Here is a 26,127-nt window from a genome sequence, read left to right on the forward strand (position 1 = left end):
TAAAAATTCGGTCACAGTTCCTATGATCACTGTTACATTGCATTTATGGCTTTTGTTTTGGTGATTTCGAAAACGTTTTTTGTTTGTTTTTGGCCATGTTTTTGTTTATTGTAGTACGGAGTTAGACTGATGGCCTTAATCTTAGTTGTCTTGTGGTTGTTGTTATTTGACTTGCATCCCACTGGGATTTTTGCACACAGTGTTAGTGTACGGTGCTATTTCAGGAATATTTTTATTGTTTTTTCCTGGATTTTCTGTTTGCAGTCACATAATCACTTTAAGATATTTTCTTGTTCATGTTTTTATGTTTGTTGAGATTGCACCCGATTCAAGAGGCTCACAGGGCTATACCAAATAAATAAACTATGAAACTATGTTGCCTCAGTAATCTCCCCCCCCCCCCCCCACATTGTGCAAGAGCGCAGAAGTGTGGTTATCACATCTATATAAGGAACAAAACCGTAAGACTCCACAAATCTGGCTGCCGCCTGATGAAGCTAGTTGTAATTACTGGCAAAACGTCGCACTCAGTTTGACAAATGTTGTGGCTTGGCTCTCCAATACACCGGTGTGCTGTACTAATGATGAATTGGCATGTTCTGTTTATGTGACAACAAGTTGGCTGTGTCGGGTGGGGGCGGGTTTTAACGACATTAATATATTTACGCAATCTAACCCAAAAACCTCTATTATGGATGTTTTATCTACCAACTCTAAAGTAGTATCTACCAACTCGATAGCAGTATCTACTATCATAACAGCAGTGCATACCTACTGTGGTGGTACCTGCTATCACTACAGCAGTGCATACCGACTGTGGTGGTACCTGCTATCACTACAGCAGTGCATACCCACTGTGGTGGTTCCTGCTTTCACTAAAGCAGTGCATACCAACTGTGGTGGTTCCTGCTATCACTACAGCAGTGCATACCGACACTGGTGGTACCTGCTTTCACTAAAGCAGTGCATACTGACTGTGGTGGTACCTGCTTTCACTACAGCAGTGCATACCAACTGTGGTGGTACCTGCTATGACTACAGCAGCGCATACCGACTTTGGTGGTACCTGCTTTCACTACAGCAGTGCATACTGTGGTGGTACCTGCTTTCACTCCAGCAGTGTATACCGACTGTTGTACCTGCTATCACTACAGCAGTGCATACCGACTGTGGTGGTATCATGTTATGACTACAGCAGTGCATTCTGACTCTATAGCAGTATAGAGACTCTACAGCACAAACTACTAACCTGACAGCTGTCCTGAGGCCTAGTCCCGTGCAGAGCCCCCATCCTCGCCTAGATTGCCCAGACAGCCGAGGTGGCAGGCAGGAGACTGGGTCGCTACCCCCGCCACCCCCCCCCCACCATCCCACCATTCTCCAGCCCGCTCTACAATAATAGTATCTAAACGCTATTTTAGTATCTACCGACCCTATAGTAGTAAGTGCACACATTTTGGGGGGGGGGGGGGGCATAACACTTTGAAGAAATTACCTTAGCGTTGTGTTTGTTTTGCATTTTTAACGTGAATGAGAATTCTGCCCCCCCCCCCCCACCGCCACCAATGGCGCATGTGCCCCCCAGTCAGCTTTAGCGTCCGTGGAGCAGCGCAAGGAAATTAATAAATAATAATGAATAGCACTAAATTGTTAATTTAACTACGTTAAAGTTGACGGATGGGGAAATGGAACAGCGCTGGCTCACCACGGGGCTCATGGTGTGGTACCTGGCTATGTAAACCCCATGGGTTTGCGAGCCAAATCCTTTGCAAGTTGCATCCACACACAGACATAGACAAAAAAATGTACGCTTATAGGTAAGATGTATATAACGTCAGAATCAATGTCAGAATCAACGTCTGTCAAAATCTTTATTGATACCCAAGAGGGGGAGGGGAAATCTGAAGATCTACAAGGCTCTTGTGCACAGATTGTCGTGAGTTTATGGGTCCCTGCGTGGTGAGTGTAGTTTTTGTGCGTGTATGTGTTGTGAGTCTAGTGAGTGTGAGTCTAGTGTGTGTGAGTGTGTGTCTAGTGTGTGTGAGTCTAGTGTGTGTAAGTCTACTCTGTGTGAGTGTGCCGCAGGATCCGCTTCTCCTCCTCCACGAAGCTGGCATCGCGGTTGGCCTGTCCCCGCTCTCGCTTCTTCCGCTCCCTCTCCTGGAAACTCTCGGCAGGCCGGGACGACGGCAGCGATGAAGACGAGGTGGTGAGGAACCCAGGAGGAGGTGGAGCCGGCGTTCGATGTGAAGAGGTGGAGAAGGCGGTAGAAGCCTCAATGTGATCACCATCGGCGTCTCCCCTCACCACGACTTTGGCAGGCGCAGAGAGATGGGCGGGGAGAGAGTGGGGGGATTGTTGTATAAGAGCACAAAAAGATTCCCCGTGTGGCCTGATCAGACTGTTGGGTCAAGCGCTATTCGTGAGGAGTAGCGCCCTATGAGGGCCGGCACTGTGGCATACGACAGGTGTGGGTGGCCAGCCCCACGCCGACTGTGCCAGTGGGGATGTTTACCACCGCTGCACCAAGTACACATTTTGTGGCCGAGTTGACCGATGGGGGAGGCCCAGGACTGGTTCAGATGATCGTCACCGATGTTGGGTACGAGCGGGAATCGAATTCGGGCCACCGGATTTGTAGTGCAGTGTTAGCGCTAACCGCTACGCCGCCGCTCCCCCCACACACACAGACGCAGACGCACACACATACACTCAGTCTACATCACTATAATACACCACACAGTGCAGGAAATAGTACGCTATGGAGTACATAATATAGTACACTACACTACTATATACTACACTATACGTACACTACTATATACACTACACTATATACACTACACTATACACTACTGTACACTACACTACTTACTGTACATTCACATTGTCATCTCGTACCATCAGATCGAGTACGCCCTCTGGTCATATCCACGACCATCCACACTGCCGGTCTCTTGCTGCCCCTCATAGCTGGGTGAGCGAGCAGAGCCAGTGGTAATCGTGAGGTCGTCAATCCACCTCCTCCCGGGGTCGACCTCTGCGCCCCCCTCCCCACTACCCTCTCCGTTCCCGAGCAGGACCGATGATTCCTCTCGTCCAGAGGTCCTCGCAACGTTGCCCAAAGTTTGTCCAGGTTCTGCTTCGCGAGTAAGAAGGGGGGACCCCGATCTCCCTCAGGACGGAAGGCGTTTGATATTTTAGCTATCCATGGTATCGGCAGCATCGCTCTCCAGCATCGCAAATCTCAAACGGGCCAATCCTCTTTCGCTCGCTCGGCATCCACGGCTCGCATCCATAAAGGGCAAAAGGGGAGCTTTGAAAAGCCTCTTCTTGGCATTCATGGTAATGCCCCCTTGTCTCTCCATATCCGTATCCGATTGAGCTGTGGACGTGGCCGTTCTACGGAGATCTGGCCGCCTTCCTCATCACTTCCCATCTTCGGCAATCAGCGAGCTCGGGAGTGCAAAGTTCTTCACGGCTTCAGTTGGTTCATTGCCCAGGCCGGATGAGTCAAGCTGTTCTGTCGCCATCATCTTCGCCTTTTGGCGACTTAGGCAGAGAGTGCGGCCTCCTCGCCGGCTTCTTTAAGCCACTCGCCAACAGAGGTCATAATTTCAGCTTGGCTATTTTTCTCGCGGGGTCGGTGTGTCATCGGTGTATCTCGAGTCGTTTACTCTTCTGCCTCCAATCTTCACGCCCTCCTCCGATGGAAATCCAGGCCCGCTTATCACACATGACGCTCACCATACAAATCAGTTAAGGAGACGGCACACAGCCTTGTGCGTCTCACTCCTTCACCAATGTCAAATTCTCGTGTGTCTCTCCCCCATGCTGTTCTCAAGGTTGCTTTTTTGGTTGGTGTAGCAATCATGTAAGAGGCACGAGGTAATTTGCTTCGCGATGCAGTGCTGTAAGGGTACGGTATGAGGATGACATCATGAGGAGAGAGAGAAAGGGAGGTGACGTCATTGGGAGAGGCGGGGTAATGGGGGCTGCTTCTGGGAGGGGAAACGGAGCGGCAGGATGGACACGTGCGGTGGAACTTAAGAAAAGCGTCGACCCTCAAGCCGTCGTTTGGTGGACTCTCTTTACACATAATCCATGTCACTTCACGGGCCACACAAATAAATAAAAAAAAGCTTTGCTGTGGTCAATGCAGCAGAGGCACGGCTGCTGCCAGTATATTTCGTCTGACCTTTTGCATTGTCCGTCTGATGCTCGCAATGCGCCCCCCCCCCCCCCCCCCTTGCATTCAGTAGTTCTCATGCTCCACAGCCTCTCCACGATATGTTGAATAATCGTCAGCAAAACATTTTTGGGTATGGATATGGGTTGTTAGAACGTTATCTGGGGATCGCCTGTTTTAAGTATAGGTGTACTAGTTCATAAACATCTGTGTCTTTGCCAGGCGAAAGTTTTCAATGAAATAATTAACCTAATCCTGATTTTGTTTGCAATGTTTATCAATGATGAGACACTAACATCTACAACATTGACGACTTGATTCGACTTCATATAATTATTTAAAGATGTGTCCATCAAAATCCGATTGATTTAAAGATTCAGTTCGTTTTGTTGAGAAATAACAAAATTAATGAACGTAAAATAGTCTACGAGGGAAAGCTCTCCTATATTTTACCATTATTAAATTATTTGAACATCATAAAATGCGGATTTTTTTCGTAAAAAAACGCTTGAATCCGAAATATCTCAAATACAATATAAAATATGGAACAATGGTTCTCGCTTTAATTTTAATTGCTGTTTAATGCTCTGTCGAAAAAAAAAACCCCGCAATCTTATATTTTGAACGGTTTCTGAATGATACCACACACAAACGTGTTTATGGGGCACTTCAAATCGATTCTCAGATATTTCCTGTTGTTTGTGTACCAAAAGCTACCTGTGTGTACCAAATGTCAGCGTTCTACCTTGTCGGGAAGTACCCTAGAGTTTTTTGAGATTACGTAGAGATTAAGGTCTTAAGTTATATATATTTTTCTCCCCTGTTGCTTGTGTCCCTACAAGCTACCTGTGTGTACCAAATGTCAGCGTTCTACCTAGAACTGTTTGAGACCAAGTACAAATCTTTATTTGAAACTTTCGTGACTGCAGGAATCCATACTTTGATTATTTCGGTAAAGTCACATAGGTAGAAATAAAATAAATCACGACGTTTCGATTGCAACACAAGCAATCATCATCAGGTGGGAAAACCACAGCAATATTTTTTTGCTGAAGTGGGAGAAATATACCTTGACAGGAGCTTATATAGTTGAGAGAAGGGGGGAGGAGCAAGGGAGGGAGGTAGGGGGAGGGGAGCGTTGTATGGACGCTCAGAGAGTGTGGGCGGGGCTGCAGCAATAATGACAATGGAAAAGTACCTGGTAAAGCATCTGCCAAAGCAGTAGCAATGCCAACCGCTGGGGATGCAATTGAAATAAACTAGTAACTGGAAAATATGATATAACAACCATAAACAGTTAAGGTTTTACCTGGTTAATAACATTCTTCTGCCGCAACAATGTCCTCCAAATGCAAGGTCAACCTTATTGCTAAATTCAACAACTTGTAAAAAATAAACCAGATCCACACATTAAAAAGCTGGATGTTAACAAGATTGTTATCAATCAAAGCAACAGCTCAATTTCCGATAGCCTAAAATCAGTACTAGCGAGAGGGCTGAATTTTGCTGTCACCCCCAAACACATCCCAGTGGATGACATAATTGCCCAGGTAGATGTATCCCTCAAAGGTTTGGGACACATCTTAGCAGACGTGGCAAAACCTGAAATTGCCACCATCCTTAAAAATGCTAAGAAACCCATTAGTAACATCAACAAGGGCGAGCGCTCTGAACTCGCCAAATTGAAAAAGAGGGATGACATCGTCATCCTCTCAACCGACAAGGGCAATGCCACTGTCTGTCATCATGGATAAAACCACATACAACAAATCCAGGACCTTCTTAATGATGGCAGTTATACCAAAATCAAGAAAAATCCTACCAACCACCTGGCTACAAAAATCAACAATAGCATCACTAATTCGACTTCTCTAATCCAACCAAACAAGCAGCTCTCCCTAAAACCTTCGGCTGCTAGACCACCCAGACTCTATGGTCTTCCAAAAATCCATAAAGCAGGTACTCCACTTTGCCCCATCGTGTCCACCATCAACTCACCTACCTACAAACTAGCCCGATTTCTTTCTGAGACCTTGCTTCCATTCACAGGCAAGACTTCCTCAGCAGTACTTAATTCAGCCCACTTGGTTTCTCTAATCAAGGGCATCTCACTGTCTCCAGACGATTTGTCAGCTTTGATGTAGTCTCTCTGTTCACCAAGGTTCCTGTACCTGACACCTTAGCAATAATTGAAGACTTGGTCCAACATGGACTGAATACGGATGTACCAATTTTGGTGAGGCACTACCTCACCAACACTTACTTCACCTGGAATGGCACTTTCTATAAGCAAAATGAAGGTACCCCCCATGGGTTCCCCCTTATCACCAGTGGTAGCGAATGTTTTAATGGAGAAATTTGAAACAGATGCCATCCAGACATCCACCCTACGTCCTTCCTCATGGAAGAGATACGTAGATGACACTTTCGTCATTTGGCCACATGGCCTGCCAGCACTGAACGAATTTCCCAACCACAAATTCCATACACCCATCCATAAAATTCACCATGGAAGTAGAGAACGAGGGTAAGCTACCATTCCTGGACGTTTTGATTGAAAAGAGACCTGATGGCTCTTTGGGACATTCTGTCTAAGGAAAGCCACCCACACGGATTCCTATCTAAAGCCTGATTCCCACCACCATCCAGTCCAGAATAATTCCCTCATCAAAACACTACACCATAGGGCCCGCTGCATCTCTGACCAGCGCCACCTAGCCAGTGAACTGGAGCACGTACACCGAGCCCTCAAGATGAATGGATACTCTGACCGCACAATCTGCAAAGCTGTATCCCCAACCATGGAGAGACAACCTTCTGAGGATCCAATCAAAAACATCACCTTACCGTACATAGCAGGTGTCACCAAAAAGATTGCCAAAATCCTAAACAAACACAAGATCCAGGTCCGATTCAATACTGTACACAAAATCCATGATCTGATCACATCTGTGAAGGATGCCATTCCTGACATGCAATACCCTGGGGTCTACAAATTCAGATGTACCTGCGGTGGCAGTTACATTGGTGAAACGAAACGACATATCTTGGACCGGGTACGCGAGCACAAGGCAGATCTGAAACACGGCAGAACTAATGCCACTGCCGTGGCTGACCATTGTTATAATGCTGTGGGCTCACACGATATTGTTTTTTTCCGAGACCAAGGTACTCTGCAAACCTTCTGGTTACCTTCAAAGATTTGTACATGAAGCTATCCAGATATACAAACATAGAGACAACTTCAACCGAGAAGATGGCTTTAACCTGAGCAACCACTGGAAGGACGTGATTAACCAGCGACAAATTGAGCAATCATTGGAAGGATGTTATTAACCAGGTAAAACCTTTACTGTTTATGGTTGTTCCATTATATTTGCCGGGCACTAGTCTATTTTGCCGAGTCAATTGCATCCCCAGCGTTTGGCATTGCTACTGCTTTGGCAGATGCTTGGCAGGTACTTTTTCATTGGCATTGTTGCTGCAGCCCCACCCACACTCTCCGAGCGTCCACACAATGCCCCCTCCCCCTACCCCCTCCCTTGCTCCTCCCCCCTTCCCTCACCTATATAAGCTCCTGTCAAGGCATATCTCTCCCACTTCAGCAAAAAATGTTCTTGCTGTGGTTTTCCCAACTGATGATGATTGCTTGTGTTGCAATCGAAACGTGATTTATTTTATTTTATTTCTACCTATGTGACTACATACAAATTAAAGTATTTATATATACATAGATAGCCGATATATTTTTATCCCCTGTTGTTTGTGACGTAAAAGCTACCCGTACGTACCAAATGTCAGCATTCTACCTTGTTGGGAAAGTATCCTACAGCTTTTTAGAGACTACGTATGGACCGAGGTCTTTATTTTACACAGACGCTGAACACGTCCAGCCTCTGGGCCACTCGCCACTGGACCCAAATCTGTTGGCACTATACTGTGGGCTGCATCTTAAAATAGCCTCATCTCCTGCCCCCTCCCATCGATGAGCTCAATGGGGTCTGCCACCGACCCCCCCGGGGGCTCTGCTGTTCGTTGGCTGCTCCTTCGGGGCTCGGCACACTTCGTGCTCAGTCGCAGGAGGTTCTCGTTCGTACTTTCCCGCACCACATTTTATCGTTAATCCTTTCATCTACCGCATACCGCGTCCCTGTCTATTCTCTCTCCATTTCGTCTTCGCCGTCTTTGCCTTCTTCTTCTTGGTCTTCTTCTCCATCTTATTTTCCCTTCTTCATCTTCTCGTTCTCCTTCTCATTCTACTTCTCCTCGTTTTTCTTCTCCTTCGTCTTCTCCTCCTTCACCATCTTCTTTTCCCTTTGTCTTCTCGTTCTTCTCCTCCTCGTTCTCCTTATTGTTCTTCATCTTCTCATTCGTCTTCTTCTCCTACATCTTATTGTTTTCCCTTCTTCGTCTTCTCCTTCTTCATCTTCTCCTTTTTCTTCTTCTTTTCATTTATTCTTTGTATTCTCCCTTCTCCTTCATCTTCTTCTTTGTCTTCGTATTCTTCCAGAAGATCCTCCCAATGGCGTTCTTAAGGCCACCAACTCCTGGGGTAAAACCTTCCAGCGACCTCTCCGATTTTCTTGAAGGAGTCCTCTCATCCCTTCCCGCTCCGCTGTCGTCTTCAGGCGTGACGGGACTCCTCCGACGCGTTCTTCTTCCTCACCTCTCCGTCGCTCGGTTGCCACAATTCCACGTTCAATTACTCAACTTGCTCGAGGGGCTCTGCGCTCGCCTGTGGCCGTTGTCTTCCCTCTTCCGTCGGCCATCGCCTCTGCATCTCGCGACAGCCGTTTTTTTTGCTCTCTTCCTCTCGGCTTTTTAGCCGATGCGCTGCGGAGCCATTGCGGAGCCGTTGCACTCGCCGCGGTTCCCATTTCTGGGTCGCGAATATTTTGCTGGTGAGTGGAACGGAAGTAGATTTGCCGAACCTCCACCTCGTCGTGGGTTGACCCCGCCGGGTGGATGGAACTCACGACGACAGCTCCTGAGGTTCATCTGAGCACGCAAGCCCCTTCACTGCCACTACACTACTATCCACTACACTATAAACTACACTACTATCCACTACACCACACACTACACTACTATAAACTACAATATATACGATACTACACTGCAATACTATACACTACACACTATACGACTACACACTACACTACTATACACTACACCACACACGACACTACACTACTATACACTATACCACACAAGACACTACTATGAAATACACTATAAACTACACTACTATACACTACACTATAAAACACTACACTATACACTACACCCCTATACACTTACACACTACACTATACACTTACACACTATGCCACACACTACACCACTATGCACTTATACACTACACCACACACTACATGATACACTACGCCAAATGCGATTCCGAGACCAACCAACCGACCCACCAACCAACCACCAACACCACCACCACCACCCCACCTTGGTGCTTACCATCATCGTATCCATCCGTGCGGGTGCAGGAGGCGGCCTCCTTGGCCTTCTCTTCCTCGTCGTCGCGGTACATCTGGGACCAGCGCACGGCCAGGTCGGGCCCAGTGGGGGCCGCCCGCTTCACTGCCCCCGGCACCGCCGCTCCCGAGGCCACGGCGGGGGAAGCCGCAGTCGCCGCCGGAGCACGGGCGGCGGTGGAGAGCCATGGCTTGAACTCTCGGGGGGGCTAGCGGGGGGAGGGGGGGGTGGGTGAGTGGGTGGGGGGGTGAGTGGGTAGGTGAGTGGGTAGGTGGGTGAGTGAGTGGGTGGGGGGTGAGTGAGTGGGTGGGGGGGTGAGTATGTGGGTGAGTGTGTAGGTGCGTGGGTGGGTGAATGAGTGAGTGGGTGGGTGAGTGAATGAGTGAGTGGGTAGGTGGGTGAGTGTGTGGGTGAGTGGGTGGGTGGGTGGGTGAATGAGTGAGTGGGTAGGTGAGTGAATGAGTGAGTGGGTAGGTGGGTGAGTGTGCGGGTGAGTGAATGAGTGGGTACGTGGGTGAGTGTATGGGTGAGTGTGTGGGTGAGTGGGTGGGTGAGTGAATGAGTGAGTGGGTGAGTAGGTGGGTGGGTGAGTGAATGAGTGGCTGCGTGTGTGGGTGAGTGAGTGAGTGTCTACACTGCACTATACACTACACTATCCACTACACACTATACTAAACACTACGCACTACACTATACTACACACTATACTATACACTACACTGTACACTACACTAAAAAACTACTACACTACACTATACCCTGGTACTAGGCTAGGTGCACAACCCCACCTCCTCAGGCCCTTTGACGGCCCGCCGCTCCCAGTCGATGTGTCCCCTGTAGGGGTTCTGCAAGAAACTCGGCTCCAGCACGCGGCTCAACAGCAGAGCGGGTGACGGGAGGCGGCCTAGACACACACGGTGACACACAAAGACCAAAGACCCCCCCCCCCCCCCATATAGCCTTAACAGACTGTAGGGGCAAGTGCTGTTAGCGAGCACCTATGAAGGCTGGAACGGTACACGAGGGGGTGGGTGGCCAGCACCACACCCGACCGCCTTTGTCTCCCTAGTGGCGATGTTTACACACCGCACCAGGTACTCATTTGAGGCTGAGTCGACCTAGGGGGGCCCGGGACCGGTTCAGATAATCGTCACTGGTGTTGGCCGTGAGCGGAAATCGAACCTGGGTCGCCAGGTTCATAGCGCAGCATGCTAACCGCTACACACATACAGTGACACACACAACAACCGCCATTCGCCACTAAGTGGCAGTGACGTCACCACGATGCTTGTGCCAGGCTATGTGCACCTTGAAGCTACGTGAAGTGTCGAACGCCCGATGGCAGGTCACGGGGCAGACCCAGATGCCACGGGTCAACCGAGACGACTGGCTGATGCACCACCTGTGCCCGCTACTGTGCCAACTTGCTGTGCTTTAGCCACCCGGCGCTCCGCTCGTTGTTGTGAGCGTCGCTTCTCCGCCCTCCATTGTTGTTGGAGGGCGACTGCCTCCAACTGCCCAGTAGCGTCCTTCACGAGCCTCCTCCACAGAGGCCGATCTTGACACCGCTGGTACTAGTCATTGGCAAGTCCACTCAGCTCCACATCCTCCTGTACCACATTACTCCATCTCTTCTCCAGCCCGTGCTGCGCCCATTTCGCCCTCTCGATCCGGCCGAACAAAATCTGTATAGGCATGCGGTGGCTGGGCATGCGGGCTACATGGCCCAGCCAACGCAGCCTTGCCTGCCGGAGGAGCTCACCGATGGGACTTTGTCCAGATATTTCAAGGATTTGTGAGCTCCTCACCCAATCCAGCCTGGTTAAACCCAGGATGGATCATAGGCAGACCAGCCTAAATGTTTTTAACTGGCGAAGAAGTTTCATTAGGGTGGTCTAAGTTTCGCAAGAGTAGAGAAGGGAGAGAATGACCGTGACCGAGAAGACATGAAGCTTCGTGCGGAGCAGCATACCAGGTAACTTCCACACAGTGTTACGCAACCGATGAAAAGATAATGTCGCTCGACTGATTTTGTTAAACCGGAGCTGGTAATGAGCACACTGCCCAGGCATGGGAAACTCTCCACTCTCTTCACAACTGCCTTATTCACCAATTGGGAGTTTGTGGGGATGGAGTGTCCGATGGTACAAAATAACCAGGCAGGTGCTTAGTTTTGGTGGGGCTGATGATAAGGCACCACCTCTAAGTGGCAAGCTCCAGGTTCAGCAGCAGCACCTCCAACTCCTCCCCTGAGTGAGCAGCAATTACCAGATCATCGGCATACATAACATGGTTGAGCAATCGAGAGCCATCCCTTGACCGCACCCGGGCATTGTTCAGCCTCCCATTGTATCTGTACCAGATGGAAATTCCTCCGGTACAGCTACTGAAGGCTTCACGAACTACGCAGTCGAAATAGATGTTAAATAATGTGGGAGCCAGAGGACATCCCTGTCGCACCCCAAGTTGTACAGGGAATGGCTCCGACTCCCGGCCATGTAGTTTTACCCGGGCCTGCTCACCATCATGAAGGTCCTTAATGATCGTGAGCAGAGGGTCAGGGACTCCAAAAGCATGAAGAACTACTCAGAGCCCAGGCCTACTGATGGCATCATAGGCCTTGACAAGGTCAATAAAGCAGAGATGTAGGTCTTGTTGGGATTCCCTACACCTCTGCTGTAGCAGACGGACAGAAAATATGGCAAGGTGATGTTGAATAATCCTTGCCAGGACCTTTCCCGGCACACTGAGGAGTGAGATGCCCCTGTAGTTGTTACAGTCTGTGCAGTCCCCCTTCTTGAAGAGGGGGACCACCAGGGCATCCTTCCAGTCCTGCGGAACCCATCCAGTGGTCCAGACTGTTGTTATAATGTCATGTAGGGCAGTCTGTGTACAAACGCCACCCTCCCTCAGCATTTCGCTTGAGAGATCATCTCTGCCCGGTCTCAGACTCTGGATCGCCTTCAGTACTTCCTCAACAGATGGCACCTCAGCCAGCCACTCACAAGGGGTGACTTCCTCCCAATGTCTGAGGCACCGCAGCCACGGCAGGGTCATCCCCACGTTTTCTCGCATTGTTATCCAGGCTGAAGGATGTCCACTCCCCCAGGACCTCACAGAAATGCTCAGCAAATCTGCAAACCTGTTCCTGGAGGTCGGAGATCGGATCACTGTTCTTCCCCTAATTATGGTTATAGGTGTGGTGCTGCAGGTTACTTATTTGATGGAATTAAAGAGCAATTTGTGATCGTGGGCCATTGAGGCAGACTCCATCTCCTCAGCAATCAGCGACCACCACCCATCCTTACGAAGGCTGCGGTAAGCCTCCTCATTCTCCGACGTGGGATGCTGTAGCCGATGAGCGTGGGCCTGTCGCGTTTTCTCAGCCAGCTTGTACACCTCTGTCAACCAGGGTCTCTGGGGAGGTCTGGACCGTGTACCCAAAGCAGCCATTGCAGCTGCATGAGCCACAGTCCTAAACCTCGCCCATTTATTCTAGATTTGGAGCTTTCGTGACTGCAAGGATCCATACTCTTTGGTTCTATTCGGTGAAGTCACGTAAAAGTATAAAACAACAAAAAAATTAAATAAGAACAAATTATTCTGCCGTAGCTGATCACTGTTACAATGCTGTGGGTGATCACGATATAATTTACTCCGATACCAAGGTTCTTTGCAAACCTACGGGTTTTTATCAGAGATTTGTTCACGAGGCAATTCAGATTTACAAACACAGACACAATTTCAACCGAGAAGATGGTTTCAAATTAAGCAACCATTGGAAAGATGTTCTAAATAGAACCAAACATTAAACTAATTTTCAATGGTACAGTATATTTTTTCAAGTAGTGGTATCCCAAACTTTCGCAGCTGCTTAAATTCCCTTTTCACACCATCAATATGTAAACTCCCCCTCCCCCCCTCGCCGGTCTGCACATGTTCACCCCCTCTACACCGTTCATCATGCTAAGTCCGCCAATTAAATGCTAATTTTTTATGCTAATTCCTTTGTCAAGGCACCTTAATTCCTCTCACACAAGCTTAAAGGTCGCGGTCTGAGCTTGGCTGTGTTCACTCCAGCACTGTCCTAGAGACAGTCTGGTCCCTTCACCTGATGAAGGCCACTTGTGTTGTGGCCGAAACGTCGTGAATTTTCTGTTGTTTTATACTTTTACGTGACTTTACCGAATAGAACCAAAGAGTACTTGCCCATTTACCCTCGGCATCAGGAGGATTGGGGGACGATGCCAACCCAGCTGCAAGTGATTATGAAATTCCCACTTGCACCTTTCATCAGCTAGCTGAGACCAGGCCACTAAGGGTTTGAATGGGGTCCTGGGTGTACACCCACCACTGGAGTGGAAGAATGGCAGGCGCATCTTACAGATGACAAGCCGATGATCAGTGGGCAGATCAGCTCCACGGTAGGTCCTGGTGTCAAGGACATGGGCACGCATCCGCTGTTCCATCACAACCTACTCCAATAAATGTTCTTGCTTGGACCCAGCATGCATCCATAATGTTGTGTGGATGTGCCGATGCCGGAACAGCGTGTTGGTAATTACAAGCCCATGGGCTGCACAAAGTCTAGCAGCCTCCTACAGTTGTTATTGAGCTGATCTGGCCCATGCCTTCCAATCACTCCAGACTAGGTACCAGCATCATGACAAACTCAGGCATTAAAGTCACCTAACAAGATGACTCTAACCACTGCACCAGCACTCCTCACTCACTCACACACAGTGCGCTAACCACTGCACCACCACTCCCCACTCACACAGTGTGCTAACCACTGCACCACCACTACCCACACACACACAGTGCGCTAACCACTGCACCACCATTACCCACTCACTCACACACAGTACGCTAACCATTGCACCATAGCACCACCACTCCCCACTCACACAGTGCGCTAACCACTGCACCACCACTCCCCACTCACTCACACACAATGCGCTAACCATTGGATCACCACTCCCCACTCACAGTGTGCTAACCACGGCACCACTACTCCCCACTCACACACAGAGAGTGCGCTAACCACTGCACCACCACTCCCCACTCACACACAGTGCGCTAACCACTGCACCACCACTCCCCACTCACACAGTGCGCTAACCACTGTACCACCACTCCCCACTCACACACAGTGCGCTAACCACTGTACCACCACTCCAAACTAACACACAGTGCGCTAGCCACTGTACCACCACTCCCCACTCACACACACAATGCGCTAACCACTGCACCACCACTCCCCACTCACACACAGAGAGTGCGCTAACCACTGCACCACCACTCCCCGTTCACACAAACAGTGCGCTAACCACTGCACCACCACTCCCCACTCACACACAGAAAGTGCGCTAACCACTGCACCACCACTCCCCGTTCACACAAACAGTGCGCTAACCACTGCACCACCACTCCCCACTCACTCACACACAGAGTGCGCTAACCATTGCACCTCCACTCCCCACTCACACACACAGTGCGCTAACCACTGCACCACCACTCCCCACTCACACACACAGTGCGCTAACCACTGCACCACCACTCCCCACTCAAACACAGTGCGCTAACCACTGCACCACCACTCCCCACTCACACACACAGTGCGCTAACCACTGCACCACCACTCCCCACTCACACACAGTGCGCTAACCACTGCACCACCACTCCCCACTCACACACACAGTGCGCTAACCACCGCACCAAAACTCCCCACTCACACAGTGCGCTAACCACTGCACCACCACTCCCCACTCACACACACAGTGCGCTAACCACTGCACCACCACTCCCCACTCACACACACAGTGCGCTAACCACTGCACCACCACTCCCCACTCACACACACAGTGCGCTAACCACTGCACCACCACTCCCCACTCACACACACAGTGCGCCAACCACTGCATCACCACTCCCCACTCACACACAGTGCGCTAACCACTGCACCACCACTCCCCACTCACACACACAGTGCGCCAACCACTGCACCACCACTCCCCACTCACACACAGTGCGCTAACCACTGCACCACCACTCACCACTCACACACAGTGCGCTAACCACTGCACCACCACTCCCCACTCACACACACAGTGCGCTAGCCACTGTACCACCACTCCCCACTCACACACACAGTGCGCTAACCACCGCACCACCACTCCCCATTCACGCAGAGTGCGCCAACCACTGCACCACCACTCCCCACTCACACAGTGCGCCAACCACTGCACCACCACTCCCCCCACTCACACACACAGTGCGCCAACCACTGCACCACCACTCCCCACTCACACACACACAGTGCGCTAACCACTGCACCACCACTCCCCACTCACACACACAGTGCGCCAACCACTGCACCACCACTCCCCACTCACACACACAGTGCGCTAACCACTGCACCACTACTCCCCACTCACACACACACTGCGCTAACCACTGCACCACCACTCCCCCCACTCACACACACAGTGCGCTAACCACTGCACCACCACTCACACGCACAGTGCGCTAACCACTGCACCACCACTCCCCACTCACACAGTGTGCTAACCACTGCACCACCACTCCCTACTCACACACACACAGTGTGCTAACCACTGCACCACCACTCCCCACACACACAGAGTGCGCTAACCACTGCACCACCACTCCCCACACACACACAGTGCGCTAACCACTGCACCACCACTCCCCACTCACACACAGTGCGCCAACCACTGCACCACCACTCCCCACTCACACACACAGTGCGCCAACCACTGCACCACCACTCCCCACTCACACACACAGTGCGCCAACCACTGCACCACCACTCCCCACTCACACACTGCGCTAACCACTGCACCACCACTCCCCACACACACACAGTGCGCTAACCACTGCACCACCACTCCCCACTCACACACAGTGCGCCAACCACTGTACCACCACTCCCCACTCACACACTGCGCTAACCACTGCACCACCACTCCCCCCACTCACACACACAGTGCGCCAACCACTGCACCACCACTCCCCACTCACACACTGCGCTAACCACTGCACCACCACTCCCCACTCACACACACACAGTGCGCTAACCACTGCACCACCACTCCCCACTCACTCACACACAGTGCGCTAGCCACTGTACCACCACTCCCCACTCACACACACAGTGCGCTAACCACCGCACCACCACTCCCCATTCACGCAGAGTGCGCCAACCACTGCACCACCACTCCCCACTCACACAGTGCGCCAACCACTGCACCACCACTCCCCCCACTCACACACACAGTGCGCCAACCACTGCACCACCACTCCCCACTCACACACACACAGTGCGCTAACCACTGCACCACCACTCCCCACTCACACACACAGTGCGCCAACCACTGCACCACCACTCCCCACTCACACACACAGTGCGCTAACCACTGCACCACTACTCCCCACTCACACACACACTGCGCTAACCACTGCACCACCACTCCCCCCACTCACACACACAGTGCGCTAACCACTGCACTACCACTCACACGCACAGTGCGCTAACCACTGCACCACCACTCCCCACTCACACAGTGTGCTAACCACTGCACCACCACTCCCTACTCACACACACACAGTGTGCTAACCACTGCACCACCACTCCCCACACACACAGAGTGCGCTAACCACTGCACCACCACTCCCCACACACACACAGTGCGCTAACCACTGCACCACCACTCACACGCACAGTGCGCTAACCACTGCACCACCACTCCCCACTCACACAGTGTGCTAACCACTGCACCACCACTCCCTACTCACACACACACAGTGTGCTAACCACTGCACCACCACTCCCCACACACACAGAGTGCGCTAACCACTGCACCACCACTCCCCACACACACACAGTGCGCTAACCACTGCACCACCACTCCCCACTCACACACAGTGCGCCAACCACTGCACCACCACTCCCCACTCACACACACAGTGCGCCAACCACTGCACCACCACTCCCCACTCACACACACAGTGCGCCAACCACTGCACCACCACTCCCCACTCACACACTGCGCTAACCACTGCACCACCACTCCCCACACACACACAGTGCGCTAACCACTGCACCACCACTCCCCACTCACACACAGTGCGCCAACCACTGCACCACCACTCCCCACTCACACACACAGTGCGCCAACCACTGCACCACCACTCCCTACTCACACACAGTGCGCCAACCACTGTACCACCACTCCCCACTCACACACTGCGCTAACCACTGCACCACCACTCCCCCCACTCACACACACAGTGCGCCAACCACTGCACCACCACTCCCCACTCACACACTGCGCTAACCACTGCACCACCACTCCCCACTCACACACACACAGTGCGCTAACCACTGCACCACCACTCCCCACTCACTCACACACAGTGCGCTAACCACTGCACCACCACTCCCCACTCACACAGTGCGCCAACCACTGCACCACCACTCCCCACTCACACAGTGCGCTAACCACTGCACCACCACTCACCACTCACACAGTGCGCTAACCACTGCACCACCACTCCCCACTCACACACACAGTGCGCTAACCACTGCACCACCACTCCCCACTCACACACACAGTGCGCCAACCACTGCACCACCACTCCCCACACTCAAACGCACAGTGCGCTAACCACTGCACCACCACTCCCCACTCACACACAGTGCGCTAACCACTGCACCACCACTCCCCACTCACACAGTGCGCTAACCACTGCACCACCACTCCCCACTCACACACACACAGTGCGCTAACCACTGCACCACCACTCCCCACTCACACGCACAGTGCGCCAACCACTGCACCACCACTCCCCACTCACACACACAGTGCGCTAACCACTGCACCACCACTCCCCACTCACACACACAGTGCGCTAACCACTGTACCACCACTCCCCACTCACACACTGCGCTAACCACTGCACCACCACTCCCCCCACTCACACACACAGTTCGCCAACCACTGCACCACCACTCCCCACTCACACACTGCGCTAACCACTGCACCACCACTCCCCACTCACACACACACAGTGCGCTAACCACTGCACCACCACTCCCCACTCACTCACACACAGTGCGCCAACCACTGCACCACCACTCCCCACTCACACACTGCGCTAACCACTGCACCACCACTCCCCACTCACACACACACAGTGCGCTAACCACTGCACCACCACTCCCCACTCACTCACACACAGTGCGCTAACCACTGCACCACCACTCCCCACTCACTCACACACAATGCGCTAACCATTGGATCACCACTCCCCACTCACAGTGTGCTAACCACGGCACCACTACTCCCCACTCACACACAGAGAGTGCGCTAACCACTGCACCACCACTCCCCACTCACACACAGTGCGCTAACCACTGCACCACCACTCCCCACTCACACAGTGCGCTAACCACTGTACCACCACTCCCCACTCACACACAGTGCGCTAACCACTGTACCACCACTCCCCACTAACACACAGTGCGCTAGCCACTGTACCACCACTCCCCACTCACACACACAATGCGCTAACCACTGCACCACCACTCCCCACTCACACACAGAGAGTGCGCTAACCACTGCACCACCACTCCCCGTTCACACAAACAGTGCGCTAACCACTGCACCACCACTCCCCACTCACACACAGAAAGTGCGCTAACCACTGCACCACCACTCCCCGTTCACACAAACAGTGCGCTAACCACTGCACCACCACTCCCCACTCACTCACACACAGAGTGCGCTAACCATTGCACCTCCACTCCCCACTCACACACACAGTGCGCTAACCACTGCACCACCACTCCCCACTCACACACACAGTGCGCTAACCACTGCACCACCACTCCCCACTCAAACACAGTGCGCTAACCACTGCACCACCACTCCCCACTCACACACACAGTGCGCTAACCACTGCACCACCACTCCCCACTCACACACAGTGCGCTAACCACTGCACCACCACTCCCCACTCACACACACAGTGCGCTAACCACCGCACCAAAACTCCCCACTCACACAGTGCGCTAACCACTGCACCACCACTCCCCACTCACACACACAGTGCGCTAACCACTGCACCACCACTCCCCACTCACACACACAGTGCGCTAACCACTGCACCACCACTCCCCACTCACACACACAGTGCGCTAACCACTGCACCACCACTCCCCACTCACACACACAGTGCGCCAACCACTGCATCACCACTCCCCACTCACACACAGTGCGCTAACCACTGCACCACCACTCCCCACTCACACACACAGTGCGCCAACCACTGCACCACCACTCCCCACTCACACACAGTGCGCTAACCACTGCACCACCACTCACCACTCACACACAGTGCGCTAACCACTGCACCACCACTCCCCACTCACACACACAGTGCGCTAGCCACTGTACCACCACTCCCCACTCACACACACAGTGCGCTAACCACCGCACCACCACTCCCCATTCACGCAGAGTGCGCCAACCACTGCACCACCACTCCCCACTCACACAGTGCGCCAACCACTGCACCACCACTCCCCCCACTCACACACACAGTGCGCCAACCACTGCACCACCACTCCCCACTCACACACACACAGTGCGCTAACCACTGCACCACCACTCCCCACTCACACACACAGTGCGCCAACCACTGCACCACCACTCCCCACTCACACACACAGTGCGCTAACCACTGCACCACTACTCCCCACTCACACACACACTGCGCTAACCACTGCACCACCACTCCCCCCACTCACACACACAGTGCGCTAACCACTGCACCACCACTCACACGCACAGTGCGCTAACCACTGCACCACCACTCCCCACTCACACAGTGTGCTAACCACTGCACCACCACTCCCTACTCACACACACACAGTGTGCTAACCACTGCACCACCACTCCCCACACACACAGAGTGCGCTAACCACTGCACCACCACTCCCCACACACACACAGTGCGCTAACCACTGCACCACCACTCCCCACTCACACACAGTGCGCCAACCACTGCACCACCACTCCCCACTCACACACACAGTGCGCCAACCACTGCACCACCACTCCCCACTCACACACACAGTGCGCCAACCACTGCACCACCACTCCCCACTCACACACTGCGCTAACCACTGCACCACCACTCCCCACACACACACAGTGCGCTAACCACTGCACCACCACTCCCCACTCACACACAGTGCGCCAACCACTGTACCACCACTCCCCACTCACACACTGCGCTAACCACTGCACCACCACTCCCCCCACTCACACACACAGTGCGCCAACCACTGCACCACCACTCCCCACTCACACACTGCGCTAACCACTGCACCACCACTCCCCACTCACACACACACAGTGCGCTAACCACTGCACCACCACTCCCCACTCACTCACACACAGTGCGCTAGCCACTGTACCACCACTCCCCACTCACACACACAGTGCGCTAACCACCGCACCACCACTCCCCATTCACGCAGAGTGCGCCAACCACTGCACCACCACTCCCCACTCACACAGTGCGCCAACCACTGCACCACCACTCCCCCCACTCACACACACAGTGCGCCAACCACTGCACCACCACTCCCCACTCACACACACACAGTGCGCTAACCACTGCACCACCACTCCCCACTCACACACACAGTGCGCCAACCACTGCACCACCACTCCCCACTCACACACACAGTGCGCTAACCACTGCACCACTACTCCCCACTCACACACACACTGCGCTAACCACTGCACCACCACTCCCCCCACTCACACACACAGTGCGCTAACCACTGCACTACCACTCACACGCACAGTGCGCTAACCACTGCACCACCACTCCCCACTCACACAGTGTGCTAACCACTGCACCACCACTCCCTACTCACACACACACAGTGTGCTAACCACTGCACCACCACTCCCCACACACACAGAGTGCGCTAACCACTGCACCACCACTCCCCACACACACACAGTGCGCTAACCACTGCACCACCACTCACACGCACAGTGCGCTAACCACTGCACCACCACTCCCCACTCACACAGTGTGCTAACCACTGCACCACCACTCCCTACTCACACACACACAGTGTGCTAACCACTGCACCACCACTCCCCACACACACAGAGTGCGCTAACCACTGCACCACCACTCCCCACACACACACAGTGCGCTAACCACTGCACCACCACTCCCCACTCACACACAGTGCGCCAACCACTGCACCACCACTCCCCACTCACACACACAGTGCGCCAACCACTGCACCACCACTCCCCACTCACACACACAGTGCGCCAACCACTGCACCACCACTCCCCACTCACACACTGCGCTAACCACTGCACCACCACTCCCCACACACACACAGTGCGCTAACCACTGCACCACCACTCCCCACTCACACACAGTGCGCCAACCACTGCACCACCACTCCCCACTCACACACACAGTGCGCCAACCACTGCACCACCACTCCCTACTCACACACAGTGCGCCAACCACTGTACCACCACTCCCCACTCACACACTGCGCTAACCACTGCACCACCACTCCCCCCACTCACACACACAGTGCGCCAACCACTGCACCACCACTCCCCACTCACACACTGCGCTAACCACTGCACCACCACTCCCCACTCACACACACACAGTGCGCTAACCACTGCACCACCACTCCCCACTCACTCACACACAGTGCGCTAACCACTGCACCACCACTCCCCACTCACACAGTGCGCCAACCACTGCACCACCACTCCCCACTCACACAGTGCGCTAACCACTGCACCACCACTCACCACTCACACAGTGCGCTAACCACTGCACCACCACTCCCCACTCACACACACAGTGCGCTAACCACTGCACCACCACTCCCCACTCACACACACAGTGCGCCAACCACTGCACCACCACTCCCCACACTCAAACGCACAGTGCGCTAACCACTGCACCACCACTCCCCACTCACACACAGTGCGCTAACCACTGCACCACCACTCCCCACTCACACAGTGCGCTAACCACTGCACCACCACTCCCCACTCACACACACACAGTGCGCTAACCACTGCACCACCACTCCCCACTCACACGCACAGTGCGCCAACCACTGCACCACCACTCCCCACTCACACACACAGTGCGCTAACCACTGCACCACCACTCCCCACTCACACACACAGTGCGCTAACCACTGTACCACCACTCCCCACTCACACACTGCGCTAACCACTGCACCACCACTCCCCCCACTCACACACACAGTTCGCCAACCACTGCACCACCACTCCCCACTCACACACTGCGCTAACCACTGCACCACCACTCCCCACTCACACACACACAGTGCGCTAACCACTGCACCACCACTCCCCACTCACTCACACACAGTGCGCCAACCACTGCACCACCACTCCCCACTCACACACTGCGCTAACCACTGCACCACCACTCCCCACTCACACACACACAGTGCGCTAACCACTGCACCACCACTCCCCACTCACTCACACACAGTGCGCTAACCACTGCACCACCACTCCCCACTCACACAGTGCGCCAACCACTGCACCACCACTCCCCACTCACACAGTGCGCTAACCACTGCACCACCACTCACCACTCACACAGTGCGCTAACCACTGCACCACCACTCCCCACTCACACACACAGTGCGCTAACCACTGCACCACCACTCCCCACTCACACACACAGTGCGCCAACCACTGCACCACCACTCCCCACACTCACACGCACAGTGCGCTAACCACTGCACCACCACTCCCCACTCACACACAGTGCGCTAACCACTGCACCACCACTCCCCACTCACACAGTGCGCTAACCACTGCACCACCACTCCCCACTCACACACACACAGTGCGCTAACCACTGCACCACCACTCCCCACTCACACGCACAGTGCGCCAACCACTGCACCACCACTCCCCACTCACACACACAGTGCGCTAACCACTGCACCACCACTCCCCACTCACACACACAGTGCGCTAACCACTGTACCACCACTCCCCACTCACACACTGCGCTAACCACTGCACCACCACTCCCCCCACTCACACACACAGTGCGCCAACCACTGCACCACCACTCCCCACTCACACACTGCGCTAACCACTGCACCACCACTCCCCACTCACACAGTGCGCTAACCACTGCACCACCACTCCCCACTCACTCACACACAGTGCGCTAACCACTGCACCACCACTCCCCACTCACACAGTGCGCCAACCACTGCACCACCACTCCCCACTCACACAGTGCGCTAACCACTGCACCACCACTCACCACTCACACAGTGCGCTAACCACTGCACCACCACTCCCCACTCACACACACAGTGCGCTAACCACTGCACCACCACTCCCCACTCACACACACAGTGCGCCAACCACTGCACCACCACTCCCCACACTCACACGCACAGTGCGCTAACCACTGCACCACCACTCCCCACTCACACACAGTGCGCTAACCACTGCACCACCACTCCCCACTCACACAGTGCGCTAACCACTGCACCACCACTCCCCACTCACACACACACAGTGCGCTAACCACTGCACCACCACTCCCCACTCACACGCACAGTGCGCCAACCACTGCACCACCACTCCCCACTCACACACACAGTGCGCTAACCACTGCACCACCACTCCCCACTCACACACACAGTGCGCTAACCACTGCACCACCGCTCTGTGTACCTCCACCACCATCACCACCACTTCCCCTCTGCTCCGTGCAGAGCCGTTTCGCTCCACCGCCACCGCCTCCACCTCCTCCTGCACCTCCTCCTCGTCCACCTCTTCCACCCTCCTCCTCCTCGTCGCTGCTGCTCCCGTCGCTGTCGTTGGAGGAGGCGGCCAAGACGAAGAATGACAGCGGATCAGGCAGCTCGCCCGCCATTGCAGGCCGCAAGTGGCGATGTCGGTGGTGAGGAAGACGACGACTCATGAATATTCATGAGGTCGTTAATATTAATGACATGTGGGAACCGGTTCCCTATCTCTTAACATTGCCCATAGACTTCCTACGGGAACCGGTTCCCTATCTCTTAACATTACCTATAGACTTCCTATGGGAACCGGTTCCCCATCTCTGAACATGGCCCCATGTTAACAGGTATGGAACCGGTTCCCTATCTCATAACATGAGGCATTCTTAACAGATAGGGAACCCTCTCCATATCTCTTAACATGGCCCCTCGACTTCCTATCGGGCATTCTTAACAGATAGGGAACCCTCTCCCTATCTCTTAACATGGCCCCTAGACTTCCTATCGGAACCGGTTCCCTATCTCATAACATGGGGCATTGTTAACAGATAGGGAACCTTCGATTTACAGCTTTCGTGACTGCAAGGATTAATCTTCTTTTGTTCTTTCAGTAAAGTCACGTAGAATAAAATAATAAAATAATAAATTGGTAAAATAAAATAACACAATACAATTCTCACGACGTTTCGGCCACAACACAAGTGGCCTTCATCAGGTGAAGGGACGAGACTGTCTGGAGCTCCAGCGCTGTCGTCCAGACAGTCTCGTCCCTTCACCTGATGAAGGCCGCTTGTGTTGTGGCCGAAACGTCGTGAGAATTTTATTGTGTTATTTTATTTTATCAATTTATTATTTTATTCTCATTCTACGTGACTTTACCGAAAGAACCAAAGAAGAGGAACCATCTGCTCTGGCAAGGCAGGGAGGGTCTGGTGGAAAACCCTTTGTTTTGGCAAAGCATGGAGAGTCTGGAGGGAAACCGTCTGCTCTGACAAGGGAGGGCGGGGGTCTGGAGGGAAACCCTCTGGTCTGGCAAGGCAGGGAGGGTTTGGAGGGAAACGCTCTGATTTGGCAATGCAGGGGGTGTCTGGAGGGAAACCTTCTGCTCTGGCATGGCAGGGGGGTCTGGAGGAAAACCCTCTGTTCTGACAAAGTATGGGGGGATCTGGAGGGAAACCCTCTGGTCTGGCAAGGCAGCGGGGTCTGGAGGGAAACCCTCTGGTCTGGCAAGGCAGGGGGTTTGGAGGGAAACCCTCTGGTCTGGCAAGGCAGGGGAGTCTAGAGGAAAACCCTCTGCTCTGACAAGGCAGGCGGGGTCTGGAGGGAAACCCTCTGCTCAGCCAAAGCAGGGGGGGTCTGGAGGGAAACGCTCTGCTTTAACAAGTCAGGGAGATATTCTTAGTTTTTTCGGTAAAGTCACGTTGAAGAGAAACAACAAAATAACAAAATATATATAAAACAATAAAAAATTCTCACGACGTTTCGACCATAACTCAAACGGTCATCATCAGGTGTGTCGGTTTGCATAAATTTATTTTGAAAACGGCAT

At 53.1% G+C, this 26,127-nt stretch overlaps 1 protein-coding gene across 1 annotated transcript; it reads right to left on the reverse strand.

Moving 5' to 3' along the window:
- Nucleotides 1-1,852: 1,852 nt before the first annotated feature.
- On the reverse strand, nucleotides 1,853-25,233 carry C82H1orf52 (chromosome 82 C1orf52 homolog). The gene is made up of 4 exons (XM_032980020.2): nucleotides 24,508-25,233; nucleotides 10,465-10,580; nucleotides 9,659-9,884; nucleotides 1,853-2,312 (listed from the first exon to the last, which is right to left on the reverse strand). The coding sequence occupies exons 1-4, from the start codon at nucleotides 24,755-24,757 to the stop codon at nucleotides 2,062-2,064; spliced, it is 843 nt and encodes a 280-aa protein (XP_032835911.1). The 5' UTR covers nucleotides 24,758-25,233; the 3' UTR covers nucleotides 1,853-2,061.
- Nucleotides 25,234-26,127: the final 894 nt, after the last annotated feature.

The sequence above is a fragment of the Petromyzon marinus genome, chromosome 82 (genome assembly GCF_048934315.1).
Source record: "Petromyzon marinus isolate PM22_M1 ecotype Great Lakes invasive population chromosome 82, UKy_Petmar_22M1.pri1.0, whole genome shotgun sequence".
NCBI lineage: Eukaryota > Metazoa > Chordata > Hyperoartia > Petromyzontiformes > Petromyzontidae > Petromyzon > Petromyzon marinus.

Coding starts and splice junctions, on each gene's coding strand:
- C82H1orf52 (XM_032980020.2), bottom strand. CDS start 24,757: ATGAGTCGTCGTCTTCCTCACCACCGACATCGCCACTTGCGGCCTGCA. Junction 10,581..24,507: donor TGGTGGTGATGGTGGTGGAG/GTACACAGAGCG, acceptor GTGTGTGTCTAG/GCCGCCTCCCGTCACCCGCT. Junction 2,313..9,658: donor CACGGATGGATACGATGATG/GTAAGCACCAAG, acceptor CGCCTGCCAAAG/TCGTGGTGAGGGGAGACGCC.